This window comes from Amblyomma maculatum, chromosome 8, assembly GCF_055883805.1.
Source record: "Amblyomma maculatum isolate TAMU_Amacu chromosome 8, ASM5588380v1, whole genome shotgun sequence".
NCBI lineage: Eukaryota > Metazoa > Arthropoda > Arachnida > Ixodida > Ixodidae > Amblyomma > Amblyomma maculatum.
Window position 1 is genome coordinate 95741990 of NC_139351.1, and position 25980 is coordinate 95767969.

Here is a 25980-nt window from a genome sequence, read left to right on the forward strand (position 1 = left end):
TCTGCCATTCGCAATGTTCTTAGTAACTGTCCCAGTACTCCCGGCAATAAAGAGGGACAAAATACTTGCTCGGTGAGCTCGTCTTCCTGCTTCTTCTTCTTCTTCTTCTTCTTCTTCCTTGGTAAATGGCATATACTCACAATGGGGGATTGGTCAGGGCTCAGTGTGGACAGCCAAATGTGCTGCAGATACTGGATTAGTGTACTAAATCACCCAAGTAGCCAACGTTAACATTGCAGGTAGCACCAAATATTAAAATAATGTTATAAAAGTGTTATGTAAGTTCCGTGAATAGTGTCTAGTGTTTTGTGATGTAAAATAACATTAGTAGAACATTCAGAAGGAATGTTATACTTTTGTTGACTTATGAATGTTTTCTGTAATGTTATATAAAGTTTATTTTGTATTTTGAACATTATTTCAATCTTGCAAAGAAAGACTGTTTTAATATAATCGTTAAAATAATGTTTCATTCATAATTATAAAGCAGCATAGTACATATATTTCAAGCCTTTGTAGTTCCAGCACGTTTGAACTTTTTCATTTATTAGTCATGTTTATTAAATAATACTCTTTTATATATAAATCTTTGAAACGATGCCTGCCACAGAGTGAACGCATAGCCCTATTATTTTCTTAGGAAGCTTTGCTCATTATCCATTCGCCACTATCCCTCGTGGGACACACCTTGGCGATGTATATGAAAACTTGACTCTACCTATTTGTTCAGAGATGAGTGTAGTAGTTGGGCTGTGGAGACGTGCTGTATTGTGGTCTTTGCAAATTATGCAAGTTGTGTGCCATTACAAATCGTGGACCTACATGCTCGTGCAAGGTTGCTTTTTTTCATTTTCAAGAATGTTACATTTATGTTGCATACACGTTAGATTTATGTTGATAATTGCTTCCTGAAATATTATACTAGCCTTTATATGTAACATTGCTAAAACATAAAAAAAAAAAGGACATCACCAAGACCAAAATTACAATTGGCGGAAACAAAAATGACACATTGCTGTTATGTTTCGGTGCAACTATCGACTAAACAAAAAACTTAGGATTTAATATCATAGAATGGAATGAAAGCAAAAAATGTATGCTGAGCTAAGTTTTTTTAAGTTTCTAAATTTGGAATACAAATAGCAAGAAAACCTATCCGTAGCTGTGATGCGGTTATGTAAATATTGGCTAATTTGATGCAATAAAAAATTCTCTTGCACTCGCACCGTAGGAGCTTCCTGCTGCACATACGCTGCGCCACTTACCGCTCGCTCTTGAAGTTGCATGACGATGATGGTGAAATCAGCGAAGAATATAATAGCTATAAAGATGCTATGATGTGGTTTTGCTCGAACTCAGATGAAATTAAATATTTTGCCGGCCATCGCACATTATGCAATCCAAATTTCTGAATGGTACACGGGTAGATATGTCAAATAGGAGGACGAAGACGTGAATGCTCATTCACTAGTCTTCTAGTCACTGTGGCTGAGAACAACGGCTAGAGAGAACAACGTTCAGCAGCTCGTCTGGAAACCGCCAAAGTTCGTCGGACTTTCCGCATTACGATGTTTGTTGTCAGTCGACCGTCATAAACCGAGATAACTCGGCTCAAGTTTCCGTTTGGCGCACAACCGTAGAGACTGTGACAATATTTCGTGGCGCACGCGCCCAGCAGCAGACGACGCGAGAATGAATGCGGCCGGCTCGAGAGCAGACGACGCACACGTTACACGCCAGCGTCTTCCGCTAGGGGACTGACCGTAGAGCGCGCCGTCAGGTGCCGGTGCCGGCGTCAACAACCGTCAACGGCAAGCAGGGGTGCCGGCTCGGCAAGGCGTCGATCGCACATGTGATCGCCGCGCGCCGGCTCTCTGACGTGCTGATGCCCTAGGTTACGAAACGTTTCAAGACCTGCGGAAGAAGTCCGGAGGACGCCAAGGACGCGTCGACACCACCAACGCAACTTCGCGATCGCCGGCCGCTGCGCAAACATGGACCTCAAGAGCTACCAGTTCTCCATCTTCGCGACCATGTTTTTTGGTTACGCATTCTACGCGTATAACCGAAAGTGCGTCTCCTTCGCGCTTCCCGAGTTGATGGAAGAGGGCTTGACGAAAGAACAAGCGGGTAAGTTCACCACCACCCCATGCGCGTGGGCTGCCACCGCTGTTGTGGCCGATTGGTCCACTCGCTGTTCACGTGCTCCGACGACAGTGCGCGACAGTTTGAGAACAGCTTCGTTTTGCACGGAGCAATGATATCCGCCTTACGACACGATTGCTGATTTCTATGTTGTTTTTGTTTGAGCTTTTTGCTTCCCGTCAAGCATGCAGGTGGGTTTTGGCATATACCGTGTTTATGACGCGATGGCAAAGGCCTTATTGAATAATGCATGTCCTGAATCGGACGCTCTGCAAAACATCTGCGGTATCCGCGGCCAGACAATGCGCCCGTGATCCTGCCCGGGCTGAAATGTGACTCCCAGTTCGATCGTATAACAACCAAAGGCATTCAACGGGAGCACTTGCACGGAATATATCGTCGTCCTACGATTGCGCATAATGCATAGCCTTCCGTTGTCCCTTTTATTTAGCACGCTTGACAAGGAAGGATAGCTGCACTGGCGTAGCCGATAGGGAAAGCCCACCACTTGTGAAATCTTTTTTCGCGATTCAGGTCTGATGAGCTGAGTTTCCACATCCAGGGTGGAAATTTTTGACTTATGGCTTGTAGATATTTTGACAGTGTCGTAAGTTACACAGCAGTGCACAAAGATGCTAGTACAGTCTGGAAAGTGGCGGCCGGACGACGCCTCTAGCCCAAATACCACTAGAGCATGTGAAAGCTTCCCATCCTAACACGAGTGACAAAGTGCCGTCTTCTGCGTCTTTCCTCCTGGCCCAGTTCCACATCTTTTTGCCACAGATAATATGGTGGCGTTTTGACCATGTCCTCGAAGGGGAGCCCTCTGGGCAGAGGTTTGATAAGTGTCTCCCACACTTTCTCCTTCATTCTTTCTTCTCCGACCTGATGTTGAGAGCTTCCTGCTTGATGAGGTCTAGCTGTTATCACTTCACAGCAGCTTGGGAGATAAGGGTGCCCTGTCTGCCATAGTCGCCCCACAAGTGGTGCGTTCCATTTCTTCTTGTCTGGACTCCTTTACACCTTTATGGCTGCTGCTCAGGCCACTGTCTTCTCAGCTTATTTCAGCAGCCCGCCGTTGTGCCTTGTCAGTGCACTGCTGATGAAGCAGCTGGTTTTTAATCATCACTACCATAGTGTCCGAGTATAGTTAGTGTGTACTGGTTCTTGCTTTTTGGAGATTTCTGAATTTGGCCAAGTTGAAAGAAACTTTGAGAATGCCAGCACAAGGTCACTTATGTGTCTTACAGCTTAGCCCACCTAGTACTAGAGCCCTCCGTTTATGTGCAAAACTGGATGCCACTCAACTCGACCTTTGCTTCATGAACTAAATTTATGAGGGTTATTCGATAAGGAATGCTATATACATCATTATTTTGCTCTAAACAATATTGTTTTATTGTGAATTTAAGCATGCCATATTTTCCTGCTATTGTTTCGCTACAATACCTTATTTTTCAGGCAGCGCTTTTTTAGCATAATCTGCTTTCAAGTCTATGTCCATATTTTGCCTGATTAAAGGAGCCTATATGCCTTTATATGACTGCTTTGCTTCCTGGTGTCTCTGCCAACATTTTACTTCGCCAACAATTTCTTCATCACTACTATAGTGTTTCACTGCAGTTGAGCCTTCAGTTGGCCAAAGATGCAGAAGTCAGAAAGTGGGATAAGCGGGCTATAGGCCAGATGAGGAAATTGTCCATGGATGTTTCGTGATCTCTCAGATGTGCATATTTGTGTTGTCATGGAGAAGGAAAATTTCATTCACATTTTCGTGTCAACAAGCAGGCATCAATTGCTTTTTCAATTTCTGAAATGTCCAACAGTAGGCTTCGCAGTTGATCACTTCATCACGAGAGATTATGTTTCTAAGGATAGTCCCTTCACATTCCTAGAATACTCTAGCCATTACATTGCTAATGGGCGGTGATGTTTTTAATTCCTTGTTCCAAGGAAAGGTTGTGTCCTACCACATCATTGATTGTCGTTTTGTTCTGATGTTGTAGTTATCAACTAATGTTTCATCACTTGTGGCAGTTTTCTGACAAAAACATTGCCACCATCAGCCTTGTAACGAGCAAGTAATTAGGCACACAGATCCTCTGTGTGGATATGGTCCTCTGTTAGTTTTCAAGGAACCCAGCAGGCAGAAACCTTTGAATAACCTAACTATTTGACAATTGTGGAAGCCCTACTAACGCAGATATCAATTTGCCTAGAAAGTTGTTCAATTGGGATTTGTCAGTTATGTACTTTGGATAAGAGTGACTGCACGCTGCAAGGTTATGGGTATCAAAACTGTGGGCCACCAGCCGACACAAGGGAAACCAGACAAAATTTCTTTCCCTTGTTCTAATGATAACAACTGTCTTACCCAATGACTCACTGTGCTTTTATCCATTGCCAGGCCTCCATAGACATTCCCTAAGTTCCCGTGAATATATGATGGCGCCATTTCCTGCCAAAATAAATTCCATCACAGATCTCTGTTCGCAGTATCCCTGAACTGTAGACGCCATTTCAAAAGCTTGTTGCGTAGCTGTCATTTTTTGGTAATCAATATAAAATCATTAAGTACCAAAAAAGGAAAGGCTTTTGTATGGAAGCCGCAACATCAATATTTTTGACCCAAACCTTTGGTTGGCATTTTCCTTTCTTGGTACTAATGAGGACCTTGCTACCCAACCAGACGAGATTTCATCCTTAGACTTCTTCAATATCATCATCATTAATAGACCGAAAAAGGCTTAAGAATATCTCACGCAAAATAGAGAGCTTTAAACCAAAATTGGTTGAGGAAGAAAATATGTTGCATTACTTATGAAGTGCTCCATCGTAGTAAGAGGGGATGAGCTTGATATGTATCCAGGAAAGCACATTCAGTAAATTATAGCTTGAAACTGCAAACAACTCGGTGTACTGTACAGAAACTGGCAGGCGCCTCGAAGCTGCTCTGATGCAGTATTTGCAGTTAATTGTATGTGGGTGCTATCTATGTTAGCATGAGTTCTAAAAGTACCTGCCAGAACATAAGTACTAGCATGTTGTCCACGTTTTGCCAACATATACCCATGCTGACGCAACACTTTGCATTTCATGAGGTAGCTGTTACGTTGGAAGAATGTTTTTGTAGTGTACATGCAATCATGTGCCAATCTAGCATAGATGTAAATGTGGTGTGTGGAGGTGCTAATGTCTTTAAAAAAAAAAAAGAACACAAATAAATGAAAAAAATATCGGATTTGAGAAACAGTTTATGAAGTATAGATTATTTATGAAAATAATAACACATAAATAGAGCCCACAATATCCTGAGGCACAACAGGGGCAAATAACAACAATAATAAAAAAATTATACAGGTCAGAAATTATCTGTAAAATTCTTAATTATGGAATGTTTTCTTTTTCAAAAAGCTGATTTGAACTTGCTTTTCAGCTCAAAGAATAGGGCTTGAATTTAAATTGTAAATTCTCGAATAATGGCTAATATCAGAAAACAAACAGCCCTGTATATGCAGCAATAGGCTTTAAGATATGCCTGTCATTAAAAAATTCGTTATTACGATGAATGACTTGGGTCTAATAATATACCCTGAGGTAGCAGAATATGTCTACGAATTTCCCATCCTGCGAGATACTGTCGGTATGACTATATAGTTGAGCCTCTGACCTTCTGCTGAGCTGTAAACTGTTTTAACAGCCTTGCCACAACATCTGTTCTGCAGTACTTCATTGCAGTACACCGACCTCAGAGACATTGAAGCACACTGAGAGAAGCCACGCATTATTTTCTGCCTGTTTCAAAAACAAAGCATTTCTCTCACAACATCTTCTTTCATATGCCAAAGTTATGATACACATGAATGACCATTCTTGCTTAATGCTTTCAGGGAGTAAGCTGAACTGCGTTCATTTGCGAGTATCGAGTTAGTCTGCTTTTTTTGTTTTAGTTGTAAAGAGAAAATACATCTGGGACCCTTAGAATGCACTAGTTGTATTTTGTACTTACTCTTCGATGATTTCTGCACCTTTTAACGGTCTTCAGGTTAATACTTTACAGGCTGAGTGTCTTCCAGTGCTGTCCATAAGCGCATGCCTGCTTTCCATGTGTTAATAACTGTGGTTGTTCACCAATAGGCTGTGCCCGTAATATGGCTGTTTATCTGCATCAAAACTGAAACAAAGCGACCAAGTTTTATTTACTGCTTGTTTATTAGGTAGTGCTGAGTTTATGCTGGTCCAAGCTGGGTAAATGAAAAGGCATAAAGTGAGAGTAGAGATTATATTGTTTGGCAGAGGGCAATGATTCATGCAATTATTTTATTTTGTCACTATGTTGAGGAAGGTAAGGTGACTTGAATCAGTTTGTTCATGCCAGATGTGGTTCTGACACACTGGGATGATGGTGACGTATACCTCAATCTCGGACAGCAACAGGAAGAGCGTTCAAATCAAAGTTACCTCGCCAAATTGAGCAACGGTTTTTGATGTGAGGACAACGCTATAGAACAATCGATGCAGTGTACGTCAACTCTGTCGTGTTTGTGCAAAAAAAACAAAAAGCAACAAAAAAAAAACTGCAGGCATGATTATCAGCAGCCAAAACCTGGCGTACGCCATCAGCAAGTTCCTGGGTGGCGTGTTGTCTGACCGGCTGAGTGCACGCCTCTTGTTCACCTTTGGGCTGGTCCTCAGTGGTGTGGCCGCTGTGCTGTTTGGCGCCTCGTCCAGCTCGGTGCTTCTCTTCTCTGGACTCTGGTTCCTCAACGGACTGGCCCAGGGCTGCGGGTGGCCCTCGTGTGCCAAGATCCTTAGAAAGGTGTGAGCTCCACAACTACTGAACCTGCTCAGTGTTTACTTAAAAGAGTTTTACAATGCTTTTCAAGAAAAAAGCTTGGTGCATTCAGTGCATAAACAACCTGCTTCATAAATCTCCTCTGGCAAGAATTGAATGCATTCTCTACAACCACAGTTGTCAAGAATTGAAATTTACCCTTTCCACACTTCTGCTTTTTTGTTGATGATTTTTTGCACACTGTCTGTCTCAACAGTCCATTCATACGAAATATCATTGCTGACATAATCATGCTGCCGTTTTTCGTTTTTCTTTTTAACTGTTTTGTTCACTTTGCTACACAGCTACAGCCTGTACATTCATTCATGATGCACAAAATTGGTTCGGCTACTGACACTTTAGATACTTTCGTTTCTTTCTATGCACTTTAGATTTGTTTTGATTCTGTTCCACTGTTGTTGCTGCTAAACATGTTGATGTGATACCTGAAGTTGCCTAACAACTGTTTCTAATCTCATAACAAGTTTAGATGCATTACAAGAAGCAGTTGCTAGTTAAAAAAAAACATAAAGCTGCTTCACTTTGGGCTGCAGTATGCCTTTCATTGACAATTATTATCTAAAGTGCGAATAATGTTACACTTTTCAGTTGTTGTTTCTAGGAACCTGCTTTTGTTATCCACAAATAATTTCCATCCTTCTATGTGCTTGAATACGCAGTTTCTGTTGCAGCATCCTTCCTCTACATTGCAACTGTGCACCAATTTTAGAGTTTCAGTATACTACTGCTTTTTACTCATTCTTGTCATAACAACTCATTGTGTTCACAAATAATCATATTTTAAGCGTAATAAAGACCTCTTCTTTGCAAAACCAAACAAAGAAAATTTCTACGGATCGTAGCCATATAAGAACTGCTGCAAAACATGAAGGCATTCATCGTAAAAGCAATTTTTTCCCTTTATTTCTCATGCCTGGCTCGTACAAGTGTGCATGCAGAATTTGAAAGGGATATCACAAACTGCTCATGACAGCTGTGTCTAACTACTGGGTAAGTTTAAAATTCTGTTCGAAAAGTGTTAGGGATCCCTTTTAAAGCAGTGACTATGGACAGTTTTGCAGTGGGCACAGCATTCACTTTTTTTTATATTCCCATCACTAAGTGCAATTAATGGAAAACACTTGTAAGGCATGTCATCTCGATTATGACCTCTATGTTCGTCAAGGACTCCCGAACGTCTACGAAGTATCTGAGTACGATATCATTTCTGTGTGGTGAAATACGCTGGCATTGATAATTTTTTGTTTTTTTGAACTGTGTTGTTTTTTTGCACTTAGTAATAGCTCGGTTATAACTTGTTTGACATTAAAGTCTACATTGAAGCTTTAAAGTAGAAATTCTGCTTAGCGAATTAATCATGAGTTAACCCACTCAAGCATTTTGCTCAAAACTGTGTACATTGCAAACTCACTGGTTTTTCAAGTAGTGGGCTTTAGCTAGTGCTATTTTCTTCTTTTCATGGTAATTTAGCATCCTTCACCTTGCCATTGAGGCTCATTTTTATGCCAACTAGAAAACGCGGCCAAAGGTATTCCACACAATGGTGAGCTTAGTAGGAAAACTTTCGCCATTTTGTTGCTGGCAGATTTTTCGCCTGTACCACATCTTACTTTCTTTCCGGATTACTTGCATCACGTGCATCTGCAGAACGCAGAATGATTAAACATTCCCTGTAATGTTGATCACGTAGACTCTGATGCGTTAATATTTCATTTTCCAGCTATTTTCGTGCTTGTAACAAATTTTGTAGTATGTGCTTGTAAAAGATTAACTATTTCATTTTCCAGCTGTTTTCCTGCTTGTAACAAATTACCTAACTATTCGTGTTTTTCTTTTCGAAAACAAACTCGACGCCTGGGTATGCTATTTAGGCTAAAAATTACTTAACTTTGAATTGAAATAAAAAATAGGTCCCTGAAGAGTTAAACTGTAATAGGTATGGTAACTGCTCTGGGTACCACTGCTCAACCACCACTGTAACATGATCAGGAATTGTGTGTGGGCAGAAAGCGTTGCGCAAACTCTTCGTGTCAGATTATCACAATTTTGCTAACCTGCCTGTGGAAGATCTCTGGTTGTTGGAACATGCAACCAATGTAGTGATTGCTGCATAATGCACTCTGGCATGTTAAAAACCTCCCGCGCACTTGTTAATGCTGTTCCCTTCTTTTTTTTTTTTTTTTTTTTTTCTACAAAATCTGTTTTGTAAGAGCTGCTCGATCGTGTTTTTCCTTAGGTGAGTTCCTTGCCTCACATTGATCTGATGCTGGTGTTTGCATCTGCGTCCTGCAGTGGTTCTCGCCATCTCAGTTTGGAACCTGGTGGAGCGTCCTCTCCGCATCTGCGAACATCTCGGGTGGAGTGGCCCCTTTCCTGTCGGCATTCCTGATTTTGAACTACGGTTGGCGCTTCAGCCTGACAATAGCGGGTAGGTGAAAGGTGGGATGCCCTTAAATATCCTTTCTGGTAGCAGCTCTATATTTGCAGTGCTGTTCATGCACTACAACGTTCAGCCCCCAACTTGGGCAGCGTTTTCTTTATGCATATTTTAAGAAATATTGCCACAACTTCTGTCGTAAACTTATTAGAAAATCATTGTATATGTCAGCACACATTGATTACCAACTTAATTTTGGAATTCTGGCTTTCACACAAAATGTTGCGTCACTTTTTTCCACTCAGCAGTTGTTTTGGTTATGTTGCATTTAGTAAAGCTATTACTAACTGCTTTTGTGTGAGTGTTTCAACTACAGGTAAAACCCCTAATTTTGGGCGACAGAAAATTATAATTTCCCTAACGGAGAGCGAAGCATCTGCAGTATTAATTCTGAAGGACTTTTGCATAGCAATAGCTGCCATGCCGTCACTTTTCTCACTACTTTGGCCTACACACTACTTTGTGTGCCTGTTCACCCTTTCCTTTTCATTGTGTACTGTTTGCAACTCTCTCACTGCCTTCTCTTCTTACTTAGTTGCCCGCGCTGCATTCTTTCTATAGCAACTCTTCCTCGCCTCTATGTTTGATGCGGCTCGCCTCTATGGACATGATTTTTGAGGTGTTGGCTTTTCTTCGCACATAATAAGCCTATTGTATGGGCTCACTGTGGGTATATGAAAAAAACCGTGAAAAATACTTTGCACTATAATAAATGTTTGCTTCCAGTACATATGCAAGATGGTTTGTGGACCAGATTATTTGAGGCATAAGCTCTTGTTATATTTGTGCAATTATGGCAGTATTTCTGTTTACAGACTCTAGTATTATGACGCAGCTACTAGACACATGTGCGTGCATTGCAGCCAGGGCTGTTGCACATGACAAGCCAGCTTGCCTGAGCGGGTAGGGAGGAAAACATGTTAAGCTACCGCAGATAGCTTCTATGGCCAGATTCTGCATTTCAAGGGAATTTGTAGCATAAAAGCAATCGCAGTGCCATTCTGTCATTCGTGCTGACGTCCGCAAACACAACATCATCAGAAAATGGGAACGTGGTGGCTAGCGCACTATTCTGAAAAATTCGCTGCATCCAAGATTATTCTTGTTACTCAAAGAAACTTAGTGGCCTTAACCATAGTCATTACTAATTTTTTTAGACCAGTACGATTACTGTTGTTCACTGTTTTATTGCGTATTCTTCCTACTCTCCACACCCTTGCTATTATCAATGCCCCATACCCCTGCAAGAGTGTCAGTAATTAGGTTATGAAAATAGATATATATATGAATTGATCAGTCTACTTATCTGTTCCCACACATATTGGATGGCGAGATATGGCATTTCTTGTCTTCTGTTTATCTTAGGCACCGTGTCAATTGCCATGGGAGCCATCGCCCTTTTCACGCTCATCAACTCCCCGACCGATGTTGGTTTAGAAGCACAAGACGTAGCCGGCAAGGACACTGCGGGAAAGAAGGAGGGTGCAAAGGCAGAAGGGAACAAAGGTGAGGCTTGCAGCACGGAGATGGTGGTGGTCAGCCCTCGGGAATTCGCATTGTAGTCGCTCACCCGAGCACGCAGGGCCCCAGAAGTCTGCGACAGCATCTGATGACCGCAGCGGGGCGACGGTCTGGGACTTGCTGGCGAGTCCATTCCTGTGGCTAGTGTCCTTCAGCTACCTGGTGGTCTTTTGCGCCAAGACGAGTGCCGTCGACTGGGGACAGTTGTATGTCATGGAGGACCTCAGCCATTCCCAGTACGCCGGTATGTTCTTCGCACTGAATTGTTGCATCTTCTCTCTGTGAGCAGCTCACTTGTCTATCTGTTTTGTCCAGAGTGAAGTAGGTCACGAATTTGAAGTTCTTTCTCCCTTTGGCATCTTTACTTTGTGCAGCTATTTCTGTATTCAGCACAGCATTGTGTTAAGATATACTGTGTTAAAGTGGTGTAGTATGAGACTTTAGAAGGAATGTTAATAAAATATTCTGTAACAATGGCATTGTCAAAGCAGTTTCAATGAAAATTTGGCGTAAATAATGGATAGCAGTAGCAGTAGTTACAAAAAAATGCTGACATGTTTCGAAACAAGTTTTGCAATTTATTTTAGTCACGTTTTTTTATGCATTTGTACTCTTTTATTTATTTTTTTGCTTTTTCCTCTCAGATGGCTGTTAGCATTACTTCTTTGTGCAACTCAACTCAAGAGCAATACGATGAGCTTGCCTCCAGACTAGATGCTCCAACCAAAGGCATTTGGCGATTGCTATGACATTATGGTCATGACAGTAGTGTGCGCTTCCTATTGGCTAAACCCCGGCATTTGCCTATTGTCACCGCACTGTGGTCATGACAGTAGTGAGCACTTGCTGTTGGTTAAGCCCTATTAATTGACCGTAACACCACGACCACTGGTTGATCCTATTGTTGGAGGGATTTCTTCGAAAGGCACCTGCCGCTTTGCTCTTGAGCTGAATGTGGCTGCAGGAAAATTTCTCTTCAAAGAGGCCCCTGAATTATCGATCTTGAGGTCTTTCTGTTTGCCCTGCTCTCCTAGGCAGTGCGTTGACGAGCAGCATTGAATCTGGCGGCTTCTTTGGCGGCATTCTGGCCGGCTACCTCACCGACTGGTTCCTGCACTGGCATGTCAAAAAGGTGGGCAGTGACGAACAGAGGCCACTTCCTGGCTCGCATTTGCAAACCGGACAGCTATGCTGTGTATTGCCGCGCATAAGGCGGCCCCACAACTCACAGCCCTTGCCAACTAAAAAAGGTTTACTCCAAATATAAGTTGACACATACCGCCATTTATGGCCATTACACGTAACATGTCGGTGGCCAGTTTTGGAAAAGAATATTGACTTATATGCAGCAATTACGTTAATAATGATTATGCTTTTTTTAAGTAATACTAATAGTTTACCATTTGTTTTGCCTTGCTCCACTAACAAGTTGGTGTGGCTCTCTTGCAGGGTAGCAAAAGCAATGCGAACCCTAGGATACCTGTAGCAGTGATTTTCACGTTTGGGGCAGCTGGCTGTTTCCACCTGCTGTGCTTCAACGTTGGGAAGGGCTCATCAGAGGTGAGGCCATTCCCCCTACTCTTTGTAGACTGAACATGAACCGATAGCATGAGCTGTCTGACCTGGATCAGAAATGCATGGATACTTATCTATATTCCAAACAGGTTGGTTTCAGTGGGTCTGTACAGCATATTTTCTAGCTCATAGTTGGGGAACATTTGCTTTGGAGGGCTTCTTACTGTGTACGAAGTAAAGTTGTTCCTTCATTTTAGAACAGGATATTCTACTTTGAACTATTACAGAGCGAGATGACTTGATGACCTCTCACTCTGTCGGCGATCAAGGCACTTACAGGAACTACTTGAAGGAAATCTTGATCTCTTTGGAGGGCACCATTTTCGCTCCAAGGTCAACTATCAAAGCAGCATTACATTTGTGTTCAGCTGCTCTGTCAGCACCACTGGGGTCGCTCAATGGTTGGGGTGTTCAACTGCTGTCCTCAAGGACGTGGGAGTCACCTTGGGACGTTGACACCTGTGAGCTGAACGAAAATAGATGTTCTTTCAAAATATAGTTAAACCTCGATGTAACGAACCTCCATGTAGCAAATTCCTTGATTTACAAAATTTTTCAATGCCCCAACGCCGCCCTCATTGAAGTGCTCATATTTCAAAGCTCCACGTAGAACATGTCACGGCGGTTGACCTTTATGTAAGGAACTTTCAACACTGACTGCCTCTTAGCTAGTGCTGAATTACTGGAAATATGGCGGAACCCCACAAGTGTCAGGGCGATAAAACACGAACTGGAGTGAGAGGGACGTCCATGATAGCAACGGGCGACCAGAGTTGATGCAGTGCACTGCATTTCAGCTTTTGTTTTCGGAAACTGGCACTGGTGTAGTTCATGCTCAATAGCAGAATAAAGAAAAAAGGCACTGGGCAAGCAGTGCACTTCCACGCTGCCACGCAGATGCTGGCAGGCTCCCGCGCATAGCTTGCCAGGGACGAAGCAGTGTCGGTTTCCTAAGGCAACGGTGGTGGGCGAGTGGAAGACGCAGGCGCCTCCTCTTTTGGCGACAGTGTGAACATGAGCACTCTCCCCCAGACTGATTCCTCCTCCACCCCTCTTTCCCCACTCCCTTGTAGGCGCATGGTGCGAACCGGGGTGGAAGTCAAGGCTGCTGCCGCAGTCACACCGTGCGCTCTCAGTGTGATCGTGAAACGGTTGATTGGTTGGTTTGTAGAGTTAAATGTTCCAAAGTGACTCAGGCTACGGAGAGATGTCATAGTTGGGGGACTCCGGAAATTTCAACCACCTGTGGTTCTTTGACATGCATTGACATTGCACCGCACACGGGCGCCACTCCGTTTCGTCTCCACTGAAAGGCAGCCGCCGACAGTCGGGTTCAAACCCAGGTACTTTAGTCACAGTAGTCAGGCATCTTAATCTCTGTGGTGGGGCTTAGTTGCGAATCGTTTCACTGCTTCTATAACTTCGAATAATTCTAATTTACTGTAACCACTTTCAAGGTGGTTTCTATTACAATGAAATTCTTGATCTGGTTTTCGTTAAGCACTGTTCTTTAAAGTTTTCACGCGAAAACTGCAAACAACGAAAACCTTAATGTAGCGAAAAATTGCGGACATTTTACAAGTTCATTATAACCAGGTTTAACAGTATAATTTTGGCACCTAGTTTGTGTTGTAGCCAGCATGCATGACAGTTGGCCCTGTGGCAAGCATAGAGAAAATATACACAGAAGGGGAAGGTCTCTTTAATTGCATGATGCTGGATATAATGATAATAATCAATCTTGTAAAGCCCACCGCAAGACGAAGCCCCTTCTCAACGTTCTGATATATACGTTTGACCTGGTGTCTGTAGCTGTCCCAACCCTGTGGGTGTGCTTACCTCATCTGTCCAATTTGATTTCTCAGAGCAAATGAACCAGCTTTAACTAAGGAGGTGCAAATAGTGAAATTTTCGAATACGAATTGAATACGAATGTGCCGAAAAAAGTTCCTTCGAATGTCGAATCGGCTATCAAATATATGATCAATGGAAAAAAAAAGAAAATTAAAAATACAGCAAACATTGTCCATTCTATTTATTTTGAAAGATTTGCAAATAGAATTGAACCGGTATGGCACAGAAGAAATGTACATTGTACTGAAAAATTCAGTGTAAATTTTATGCAGCATTCCACATAGTGGTTTAGTGTACCGGAAGAGCCTGCGTGAAATCGGGCGGGGCTGTCATATCGCTGCCGAATAAAGTAAGCTGTCGTTAATTCAGCCTTCAGGCGAGCAGAAAACAATGTCCTAAATAACTGAACGCTCGAATTGTCGAATGAGACTGAAAAAAACTACCGAAAATCGTTTGCATCGCTGTAATTTTATCTGATAGACACCTGTACAATGGATGTTGGCATTTCAAATGGAATCAAAGTAAGAACATTGTTTTCAGCGGGTTTGGTCTGGTGCTTCACTTTGCGCACCACTGTCGGGAAGGCTCACTTCACAAAATCGTTGTCTCGTTTTGAGGATGCTTCACTGCACAACCACACTATCAAGCATTGCAGTGAAACGCACAGTGCAGTCAAACAGTGGTGAATCCAAAAATGTTCAGTGTATTCGGTAATTTTCGAATATCAGTTTTCTGAATATGAATCGAATAACAGGCATATTTGATTCATGCTTTAAATTACGTATATTTGCACAACCCTAGTTTTAACATATGAGCATCGATATTCCGTGCCAGAAAAACTCTGTTGCGGTGGTCCACGGCCACTGTTTAAAGCCTCACAGCCTCGAAAAATCATAAGCATGCCTCTGTTATGTGTCAATTAGTAGGTGACATGGCTGCACACTGACTGGTTGGCTGGTTGTGGGCCGTCGTTAGACAGACCACATGAGATGGCCGATTTGACAGGTGCTTCCATCCCTAGTTCCTCCTTTGAAATGGGAGGGCAAGGTCTAATTGAACCCGCAGGAACCCTTTGATCCGAAGTCTGACATGCCCCTTCTTGGCTACGCAGGCATATTCATTAGGCTGTTTTATATCTTTGTCGGTTGGCCTGTCACCCAACGTGGTAGCTTGTGACTGTATTCTAATGAGTATGTGCAAGATAATAGGAGCACAAATTAAGGTATTAGTGATTAATCAAGTAGAAAGTACGCAAACCAGGATTCACAAGGAGAGCCACTGGCAAGAACCATTAATGCTGCGTAAAAGCTGGAGCTTGAATGGTACGAAGGTCTGTCAGATCCCAAGGAATCTGTTTCAACCCAGCAAGACATCTGCATAGATCTCGCCTCTCACAGCCAAGGAGCAATCAAAGATGCTAGATACATTTGTATCCACTTCTCTGACTGCAAGGCTACATCGCCGATTTCTTTGCATTGACAATAACTTAATCATGTAGCCTGCTGTAATAACGCCCACATACATTCATAGGCTGTGTGAGTCTCGTCGATCATTTGTGAATATTTAGTTTGTTGCCTGATTCACTCTCATTCTGCAATTAATATTTGAACTGACGTACAGATAACCTTTGTGGGGGGGGGTAAAACTTTCATGTTTATGGGACGCAGCTTTTGTGTATTGCTGTTGCGGAAGGAAACTTGGCGCAATAGCAAACCACAGTAAACACGTTGTGGCACCTGAACTCGGCTGGGGATGCATATTGAATGCATTGTGTCGTTAATTAGCTTGTGTGTCCAGATTGTCGTTTTTCCACCTGTCAAATACTGCCAGTGAAAAAAAAAATATAGGCTCAAGGACACTCGGAAAACATTTAGTATTGGTGGTAGCCAATGGCCAAGTCTTTCTTTTCGTGTACTGTTTTTATTGAGACACACTCCAAGGGCAAGGACTGACCTAAACGGAGTTGGTCTGGGCCGTTGATTACCTGCCGTTTCAGTTGTGGATCTCGAGCATTGGCCTGGTCCTGGGTGCCTGCCTCTATGGACCCATTGCCATCTTTGGTGTGGCGGCTTCAGAGTCGGCACCGGCTCACCTGTCGGGAACGTCGCACGCCATCGTTGCCCTTGCCGCAAGCAGTGAGTTCTATTCAATTACTGTACCATCCTCATCTTGTGAGCTGTGTAACGTAGCTAAAACCGAATCTTGGTAGAACTACATTCCTCCAGGTTGTACTGTTAGGCTTATTGCTTTGATGTATTGGTTCATTCATTTGTTTCTTTGTTTTGATCTCTTGGCTCTTTGTTCATCATACCTATTCATGAACAATTTTGCGAAAGGCCCCGCTCAATGTGGCAAAACAAGAACTGCACAGTAGTTTGTAAATATAATATTTTTTTCATCAGTCTCATGAAGGAGATTTTTTTTTTTTAACTGCGTACGAAACTTGTCAATATGGAGCAATCGTGGCAAACATAGTAAATAAGTTTGCACCTTCATCTCGCATTTCCTGCAGCTCTACAGCATTGACATTTGATTGTTCAGGTGCAGCCAACAGTTATATGTGAAAAGATGACGTGCATTTGTCTTGTTCTAGTTTAGACAGAGGAGATTGCTCTGTCCAGCCTCGACTATCAACCGGCATCAATTTGTAATTTTTGTTTGCACCATTATCGAGGAGACTCACTCTTTACAAGCCTTTCTGAAAGTATCCGGCACACTTTGAATGGTTACATGCCTCCAATAATGTAGCGAATAAGTATTTTGCAATATAGCCCTGGTTTGGCACTACAGAGTATGAGGCTTTTTTTTCCCAATTTTACCATGTCAAATTTCTGCCTCATAATATACCATATACCTATCATATATATATATATATATATATATATATATCATATTGTACCTGCCCTCTGTAACGCCGAAAGGCCTTAAGGGTAAATAAATAAATGAATAAATACCTGGATCTGAACAAATTTCAGCCTTAATTTACAATTCCGGCCTCATTATTAGTCAGCGCTATTAACATCAGGCTTATTGATGATGTTGCATCTCACTCTGTTACTGTTATTATGACACCTTTATTTTGGCAGGGGGAGGGAGGGGAGGTGGGCGGGGAGTGCAGTCATGTTCTTCAGGGTGTGTAACTGGCAAACATTATTGTGTCTTTTACTACGTATACAGAGAATATATCATTTACACTTCATTACCATTTTCATATTTCCTCACAGTTGGTGCTGTCATCTCTGGCCTGCCCTTTAGTATCATTGCCAATTACTACAACTGGCGCGCCGTCTTCGTCCTCCTGGAAGTGGTGTGTGGCGTCACGGCAGTGGTGTTATTCCTTGGGATGAACTTTGACGCAAAAATGGGAGCACGACGTCCTAAGAAAGATTAGTGACGACTCTGCGAGCTGAATTCCTGTGTCGCCGCACCCTTCTTTTTTTTGGGTAGCGTCTACATCAGTCACTTCTCGTGACATAAAAAAATGGAGCAGGTGTCAAGCATTTCGACACCTTTTTCATGCATCTGGTGAAATGGATTTCCAAACTGTTAACTACATTTACTTTACTGAATTTTTGGGAATTGAGAGCTCATTTACAGCTGTATCTAGAAAATGGAATTTGAACTTTGTTATTACCCTGTGATAAATCTATCATTAACTATTGCCTGCGCAGTATGAACAACTACTTAGTAATTGTACTCTCGCTGCCATCGTGTAGCCCCTGAGTAACTACAATTGCCTGACGCAAAAGATATGTCAAAAGGATGGTGGTAGTGTTACATAGTCATTTTACATCATGCTTTGCTTTTCCTTCTTTTACACACTAATATAAAACCCTTTTAAGGACATTTCATTTTAAACATATCTGTGACAAGCAACTGCAATGTGTTTGGGATGTTGAGCTTGGGAGAGTCTTTATTCCCGAGTTATCATCTGGTACCGTGAATGAAGTGTTGTTTATATTCTGATACAAAAAAACAATAAAATTGCAGGCATATCATCAAACAATGCATCAACTCCTGTGTCATTATTTTAAGCTCGGCTCATTGCTATTCAAGCTCTTGATTATCTTTGATTGTGACACACTGTTGCATAAAAATTGCTGTGGGCAAATTTGATTTCTTCAGCTTGCTTATGAAATTGTTTGCTGGCAGTATTGAAAAATGTGCTAGTTTAGCTATGCTTGACAACTACTACTAGAAGAAAAATGGTGGCAGTGGGAAATAATGCAGTAACCAGTGACTGCTAATGACAGTCTGCAACTTTAATCATAGAAGTCATTTTTTTCTAGTATCAAGTTGAGAAAAAAAAAAAAATTTGACATCTATTAGACCTCTTGCCAATCATGCAATGAAATATTATTGTGTCATTAATGTTCGCATTAAATTAAAACTGGCAGTGATGAGCACACATTATAGGCATATTGGATAATTTGAGCTTTCGGTTGAGTCAAACATTTCCAGTGTCCCTTGAAGGTTGAATTAGTGGGAATTTACTGTGTTCAGCAGTGGTATGACAGATCCACCTGATTTCATGCAGGTGTTTCCTGTGCAAAAGACAGGTGTACAAAATCCTGCATAAAATTTATATTGGATTTTTTAGTAGGGCATGTTTCTGTGTGATTCTAGTTCAATTTTTTTTTTTGCAAATACTACGTGAATTCTAAAATAAACAAGACACACAATATTTGTTATCTTTTTAGTTCCTTTTTTTTTTCACTCATGAAGTGCTCATTATTCGCAGGTGCTTTTTCCCCTTATTCATATTCGAAATGGGATTCAAAAATTTCAGTATTCTCACACTGCTAAAATTTATTCAAATTTTTAAGAAACAGCAGTCAATGCAATTTTAAAACAATTCTAAATGAACTTCTGTATTGATATAAACTTCTCTTAATGCAACAAAATTTTTCGCTCTGTAAAAGAACGTTGTCTTGTATGTCAAAAGAGAGCATTAAAAATAAAATATAGCATTTGTAATTGAAGCGAATGTTTCAGGAATCGCTCACAAACACCGTCATTTCTCGAACTGGGGTGAAAAAGGGCGCCCATTACTATGAGCCAGAAATCGCGTAGAAACGGGGGCAATAGGGCCTTCTGGCACTGTAGTTGTAGCATAACGGCTGCTTGTCATTTCTTGCAGAAGCCTCAGCAAGTGGCCAGGGGTTTTATTTGGGTATTTTGAGAGTCGTGAGCATCGATCGTATGAACTTGCAGCACTGGAAACGAAAATCAACCATCGACATTACCCAGAGTGTGTTTTGCCCTATCTTTTGCATACTTCTGAACTGCATGTGATGCGCTTGTTTCTTGCGCGGTTCACACGTTCATGCCCCTAACATCTGCACACTTTTTTGGCATTGTAATAGGAGCGTAAATTATAAAAACTTTAACATTGTAACAAACCTACGACTACTTAGCCAGACTTCAGCCTCTTGATTGCGTGTCGTCTGCAGATTGTTGACACGTGATGGCCCTGGATTGAGAATGGTTCTCGAGTGTCCGTTTCTATGTTACATCCAGTAAATTGCTCAACCGCGCGACACGTCATCTGCTACACAGCTTTGAAACGCTTGTAACTACAGAAATAGTTTCCTGTGATGCTTCGTCTGGATTAGTTTTCTCAGCAATCATGTTGCAGCCAAAATAAACTTTCTTTTCAGTTGGCCATTAAAGAGAATTTGAAAAGTACAGGACTGTAGACTAAAAAATAATTAATAGCATTTTCCTGTGAATTTGGCCCTGTGGCCTGCATAATTTTGGCAGCATATAGAAAGCTTGGAAAAGTGGTGTTTTCTTTAGTTGTATTTTATCAAGGATACTTAAGATGACCTTGAAGGAACCGGAAAATTAGTTATTCTTAAAATAAATCTGTCTTAATTGCAGTGATACATCTGAACATGCGAGATGTGCCCATATTTTTGCATTACATGAAAACGATTAATAAAATGGTCTTATTTAACAATTCATGCGATTCATTCAGCATCTGTGGTCTCTGCTCATGAACATCCAGCAGCTGTCCTTGCACAGCAACAAATTTGATTTATCAACAGGTTACATTCTCTGTTTATACTTGCCCATAATTGTATCACATATTTTTTGGAGTAGTGAACATTTTTAGATTTTAAATGAAAGGGCTGTATGCTGCTCTTTTCCCAGGCAGACCCTCTGGTCCATTCACTGTCTTCCTTTCTGCAAGATGCCGCTCCAGCATTGTTCTTACCACGGTATAGCCAACAGCTATGTTCTTTTATTTTTCAGGTTCCTTCATGAAATGAGAAGCTGTTCAGGTCATTATTAGAAATCTTTCTAACCTGTATACAACATTCTTTGTTATCTTCATCATCTTCATCTTTCACACTCTTCTTCTTTCTCCTTGCTGTAAATATTACACTACTAAACTTGCAGCACAGTATATTTTCATGGATATACAACTTCATATATTTATATCACCACAGCCACAAGCAACCTAAACAGTTGATATTGCAAATAAAAGGTGTTTCTTCCTCCACTGCCACGTGTTGCGGAAAAGAAGATGAAGTCACGCAATTTTGCCTCTTGAGCCATGGTGTCTGCTTCACGGCACTGTGCGTCCCAAGCCATGATGATGTAGTGCCCGAAAGCTGCGCGGCCGCGCTCCTGCTTCACCGGCAGTGAACATGGAAGTTGAGGACCCAAGCGCTGCACCTGTGGTGAGCACGCCCATTTCTGCTTTGGGAATATTTTCACTCGCCTCTGGTTGATGCACTGGGTTGAAGACATGCTACAAAGTCTGCGGCTCCATGTTTCATTTTTTATACTACTGTGTACTTTTGCCAGTTGACGTCACAACAGCGCAGCACAGCCAGTTTTTATGGCCAATGCTCTTTGTGTTCACCTCGTCGGGCATATTGGCAGTCCACATGTGAGGATAGTGTACCATACTTATTTTTACCACATCCACCTCGAGGTACCTTCTTTCTGATGTTTCACACTTTTCTGGTGTGAGCATTTGCTACGCCAGTAAGTAAAAATAACCCTTCATTTGTGCCTGCCTGAATGAACAAACTGCAAAGGACGACTGCCAGCTGCAACTATTTGGTGGCACACCACAAGACACAAAAAAAGTATTCGTACAAAAGCATCTCAAAACGTTCTCAAAAGTGCAGCTAGGCTGTGTGTATGGCTGCAGTCCAAAAGTTATCATCGAGAAATAAAGCATATGTTAGAGTGTGTGATGCAAAGACCAGTGGAGGTCCCCAGGGCTTCCAGTAGATCTGTGAAGCCACTGTATCATAGCATGAGCAGGATTGCCTCGGAGATGGTGAATGCTACATTGAAACACAGTGTAAGTTGTATTCTGCATGTGTTAACTAGAAATTTGAGTGGTTATTTCATAGCTAACAAATTATCGAGGCTGAGAAGAGTGCAAATGTCGAGGGATGGAAAATGGGGTGGGATGGGAATAAAAATGTGGTGCTTGTGTGTGTACAGTGCTTTTAATGTATTGTGTTCCCATAACTAATTGTGTAATTTGTTCACATAGGATGAGTGTTGCCTGGTGCTAGGCTCATCGCAGAGGGCCGCTGGGACCGCTTCGGCATTGGCAGTTACTGCTGATAATCCGGGCGTGCATGTTAAAAGTGAGTTCGGATTTGGTGGCTTCATGGTTGTGGGCATTACTTGGCTTAATTTTGATGCTTGGTGTTACCTTGACTGTGCAAAAGAGAAATTTCATAGGTGGATGCTTTCTCTTTTTTCTAATGCACTTTGTTCACTGCAGTTAAATGCGCAGTCATAATGATACCACAGGTGATGGTGCCATGACTCTGACTGTTGCAGTACAACAGTAGGCTTTAATACATAATTATACTAGTTGCATCTTAGGTGACATTATATTTAATTTCTTCTTTTCTACATATTTCTGGGTCAGTGGTGGATATGCGCAATATCCCATTTTGAAACAAAACTAAATTAAAAATACAGGATCGAGTTACTTCTGAATAATAGTGCAAGCTCTTAGCTGTTTTTTTATACTACAAGAAAACCTGATTAACCTATTACGCATTAATTCTACTTAGGACGTAGTTACATGAAGTTCTCTAAACATACAACTTACATTAAATGTCATATATTTGGTGCTCCCGTTCAGTGTGTATTGATTTATCATGAACTTCTTGGTTAGCCCGTGCCTACCAATACGTACGAGGCTGAAGGGATAGCCCCCTAAAGCATCCATGAACTACATCACGTGTTGCAAGGAGCTTCATCAGTGCTCCTGACACATCCATTATGGAGTCACTGCGTATCTGTGCTTCGGCCCCATAGCACTATGGCGATTATGGCGTTCTAGTGGATGATCGCTTCCAGCTTGTTATGCTTAATCAAGTGATATCACTTTCCACCATGCCTAATGTTAAGGCAAAGCCCAGCCTCAGCGGTGAGCATGAAAAAGGTCAATACACGCTATGTGTGGAACAGTGAACATGAAATATTTTGTCATGAACATGACAGCTTTCCACTGACAGCTGTCTGAGGAACTTGGAACAATAATTGGTAGATTTCACACTGTTTCAGCACCCCAGACTGAAGCCTTCTCAGTGGCAGTCAAAAATAAAGGATTTGAGCTAGTGGTCACATGAATGCAAGCTTTCGCTTATGCCTTGTTTTATGAAATACCTTAGTATCATTTTTTATTGATCCGTGGTTATACTAGTTAAGCTTTTTTTGTTGAGGTGTACTGCTTCCATGTGTGTAGTTATGAAATGGCCCTGCAAGGTACGACTTAATGAGGTTTTACTATAGTTTTCTTTTTTTTTTTACAATACAAACTCTGCAAGCATTGCTTCACAGGGTTCTGCCGGTGTGCACGTCAAAGGCCGCCCTTCGCCGATGCCGAAATGAGCGAGCCTGACTTCTTCCAGGAGCTGCGTGTCAAAGAGCGCAACTATAAGTTGATGGCTGTCGTCCTCACCGTGGCCTGCATCATAAACCTGGCCGTGACGGGCATTGGTGTCGCCTACCTGCGGCTTCACTTTGCACAGCAAGACATTCTCTCGGCAGACAATGCATCGCCCGACTCTCCGCAGAGCAGGGAGCAAGGTATAACTGGATTTGATGTGGTCCCACAGCCAGTCAAAAACACCGTGTTTAGTTGAAAACACTGTGTGTGCAGAAGAGTAGCATGTTGCTCCCAAAGACGATTGATATTGCTTATGGGAAGGTGTTCTGAAGAGGCAGATCATCTCTGCTCCTCCCCCTCTTAATTCTACATTTAAACAAACCCGAGGACTGCTGTCTAATGACAAAGGCATTACTTTCATAAGAAAAAAAAAACTGGGCTTTTGTGAACTGGGAAAGGTCAACAAATGAAATGCAGGCATTTTCAACTATACTGAGTTTTAGAAGCAAAGTGTGATGTATCAAAACAGTTTTTTTTTTTTTTTTTTTTTGGCACACAGATCATCAAGGCTAGGCTACATTGCCATATTCACTTCTTAACGATGATCAAGGAGTACTTTTTGTTCTTGATGTCAGAAGTGTGAATCAAGTGGTGGAAAAATTAAGGGATATTTTCTTAACCATAAATGCATCTCGATTGCTGCCGGACAATATGTAATCGACACAGACAAATGGAGTACAGAATTGATTTTTACTGAGAGCAAGAGCGGGATGAAGGTGTCCTTAGTGTGTCACCATTTGCAGTTCACTCTCATACTTCTAGGGTGTGTAATACATTACTTGTGTATGCTTGCTGCTTGCGTTGTACTGTTTAAAAAAAGGAAATTTTTGCATGGAAAACATACAAGCCAAGGAATCGAGAAAATGCTGTGGCGTGCTTCCAATTGTGTTTTTTTTTTAGAGGCACATATTTAGTTTCAGCTTTTAAATCAAAAGCAACCTCACAAAACTTTTATGTCAAAAAATAGCAAACTGTGTATGTGATGACTTTACTCTTTGCATCACATCTATAGAGCATCCCTTTGCCTTTTTTCTAGCACGCATTGGTTCAGTGGAGACCTTAATTATTGGAGCATTGAATGCATGATATTTGTATTATGCAATAGGCAGTAAGACTTACAGAGCTGATGCTCTTCCTTGAGCATAATAAGCACGTAACATACAGAGAGTATGTTACGTGCTTAGTTACCTAATTCAGTTGGCTTTCCTTGTTTGTCTGATGCAGAGTGCATAGTTGTTTGTTGCATAATAATTATTAGTCTTGCTGGCCTTTATCTTTGTTCTTCCAGTTTGCATTCCTACCAATTGATCTGAAGCCGCATATCAAGGCATGCATTGTTGTATACCACACTACATAGGCAGCTCATGTTGCCTATGTTGCTTACACGGGTAATGGTTGGCGATGTTAAATGTGAGTCCTTTCATTCTCCTCCTTTTCTGCAGCTGTCAGTTTGTATACCCACATCAAAGCCATGATCATGAAGAGAAGAGCCAAGCCGCTGGCGAGCACAAAACAAACTTCAACAACGCCAGGCTACATGCCGACGCACAAGCGGAGAACGCGATGGACACCTCGCTTTCACCTCCTAGACCTGCGATGGTTAAGAGGCACTACGACAAGCATGGCACCCAAGTTGTTCAGACAGCCTTCTGGCTATGTGTTTACTTGAGGTGCATTGCAGATGTCAACGAGGGAAGAAAGTAATGATTGAGATGAGCACTTCACCATCCATGGTGTATGCAAGAATCACAGTTGGAGAGAGCAGTGCACACTCGAGGCATTACACCTGGTTTGCGTGTGTCCCGTATTAATGGTTTCTATTGATGTGACGTTCATTTGGCCATGATCATGAGAAATACAAATTCTGAAACATGCATTTTGTGTTTCTTCTGTACATGTGAGTGTTTGTTTTTTTAAGTCTAAGCTTGTTAGCTTTAAAGCTGGGTTTGCTGAAAACAGCGATATATTGTTAATTTCTACCACAAGAACCATGCTAACAATACTGAAAGCATCTCTAGAGAACAGCGCTGGGAACGAGACGAAACACGAAAACGGAGAAGAAACACAGACACAATTGATTCTTCGTTCTTCGTGTTTTGTCTCATTCCCAGCACTATTCTTGAGATAGGCAATGCCAACTAGCCGGACACCTCAGTCTCCTGAAAGCATCGCTGACCAGAACAATTAACTTTCAGATTGAATTTCATGCAATAGCGCAAGGGTCCCGCATCACAAGAAAGCCGGCGTCGACGGTGGCCTAGTTGGCTATGGCACGAACAATTCTTACTTATAGGCATGTGCACGTCACAGCCGCATGTCCTCTCTCAGGAATTTCAGACATCCCTCAACGCTCACGTTCAGGGCGGTGTCATGCCTGGAATGAAAGTTTAAACGATGACATGAAATGCAGATTAAACGTTGCTGCATGTCTCAAATGATTTAACTTTATAAACGAGCACTGAGCAAGGATTGAAGGGAGCCTCAGTTCGCAAGCTGATCGCCAATGTTTTGACAAGGGGACGTGTCCAAACATTGGCTCGGCTTGCAGACTGAGGCTCCCCATGAACCCTTGTTCAGTGCTTTTTTTACTGCATAGCCATTTCTTCTTTCTCTCGTTCTACCTTGATCCTTAAAGGGCGCATGAAAAGCTATTTA

General features: G+C 41.9%; 2 protein-coding genes across 2 annotated transcripts; both read left to right on the forward strand.

The window, feature by feature from the left end:
• The first annotated feature begins 1784 nt into the window (after positions 1-1784).
• LOC146181884 (glucose-6-phosphate exchanger SLC37A4-like) lies at positions 1785-20356 on the forward strand. The gene is made up of 9 exons (XM_084576892.1): positions 1785-2130; positions 6729-6964; positions 9293-9428; positions 10803-10943; positions 11020-11202; positions 11993-12090; positions 12408-12518; positions 16384-16522; positions 17612-20356. Exons 1-9 carry the CDS (start codon positions 1995-1997, stop codon positions 17776-17778), a joined length of 1347 nt encoding a protein of 448 aa, XP_084433018.1. The 5' UTR covers positions 1785-1994; the 3' UTR covers positions 17779-20356.
• A 672-nt stretch (positions 20357-21028) lies between these two features.
• On the forward strand, positions 21029-25357 carry LOC146181885 (uncharacterized). The gene is made up of 4 exons (XM_084576893.1): positions 21029-21076; positions 21910-22006; positions 23217-23465; positions 24768-25357. The coding sequence occupies exons 1-4, from the start codon at positions 21044-21046 to the stop codon at positions 24992-24994; spliced, it is 606 nt and encodes a 201-aa protein (XP_084433019.1). The 5' UTR covers positions 21029-21043; the 3' UTR covers positions 24995-25357.
• The last annotated feature ends 623 nt before the right edge of the window (positions 25358-25980 follow it).

What these genes read in the sequence shown, in the direction of transcription:
- LOC146181885 (XM_084576893.1), top strand. Translation starts at nt 21,044, where the DNA reads ATGGAAGTTGAGGACCCAAGCGCTGCACCTGTG. An exon ending in ACCCAAGCGCTGCACCTGTG is followed by an intron (nt 21,077 to 21,909) that starts GTGAGCACGCCC and finishes TTGTTCACATAG; the next exon opens with GATGAGTGTTGCCTGGTGCT. An exon ending in TCCGGGCGTGCATGTTAAAA is followed by an intron (nt 22,007 to 23,216) that starts GTGAGTTCGGAT and finishes ATTGCTTCACAG; the next exon opens with GGTTCTGCCGGTGTGCACGT.
- LOC146181884 (XM_084576892.1), top strand. Translation starts at nt 1,995, where the DNA reads ATGGACCTCAAGAGCTACCAGTTCTCCATCTTCGCGACCATGTTTTTT. An exon ending in GTGCCAAGATCCTTAGAAAG is followed by an intron (nt 6,965 to 9,292) that starts GTGTGAGCTCCA and finishes TGCGTCCTGCAG; the next exon opens with TGGTTCTCGCCATCTCAGTT. An exon ending in TTGGGAAGGGCTCATCAGAG is followed by an intron (nt 12,519 to 16,383) that starts GTGAGGCCATTC and finishes CTGCCGTTTCAG; the next exon opens with TTGTGGATCTCGAGCATTGG.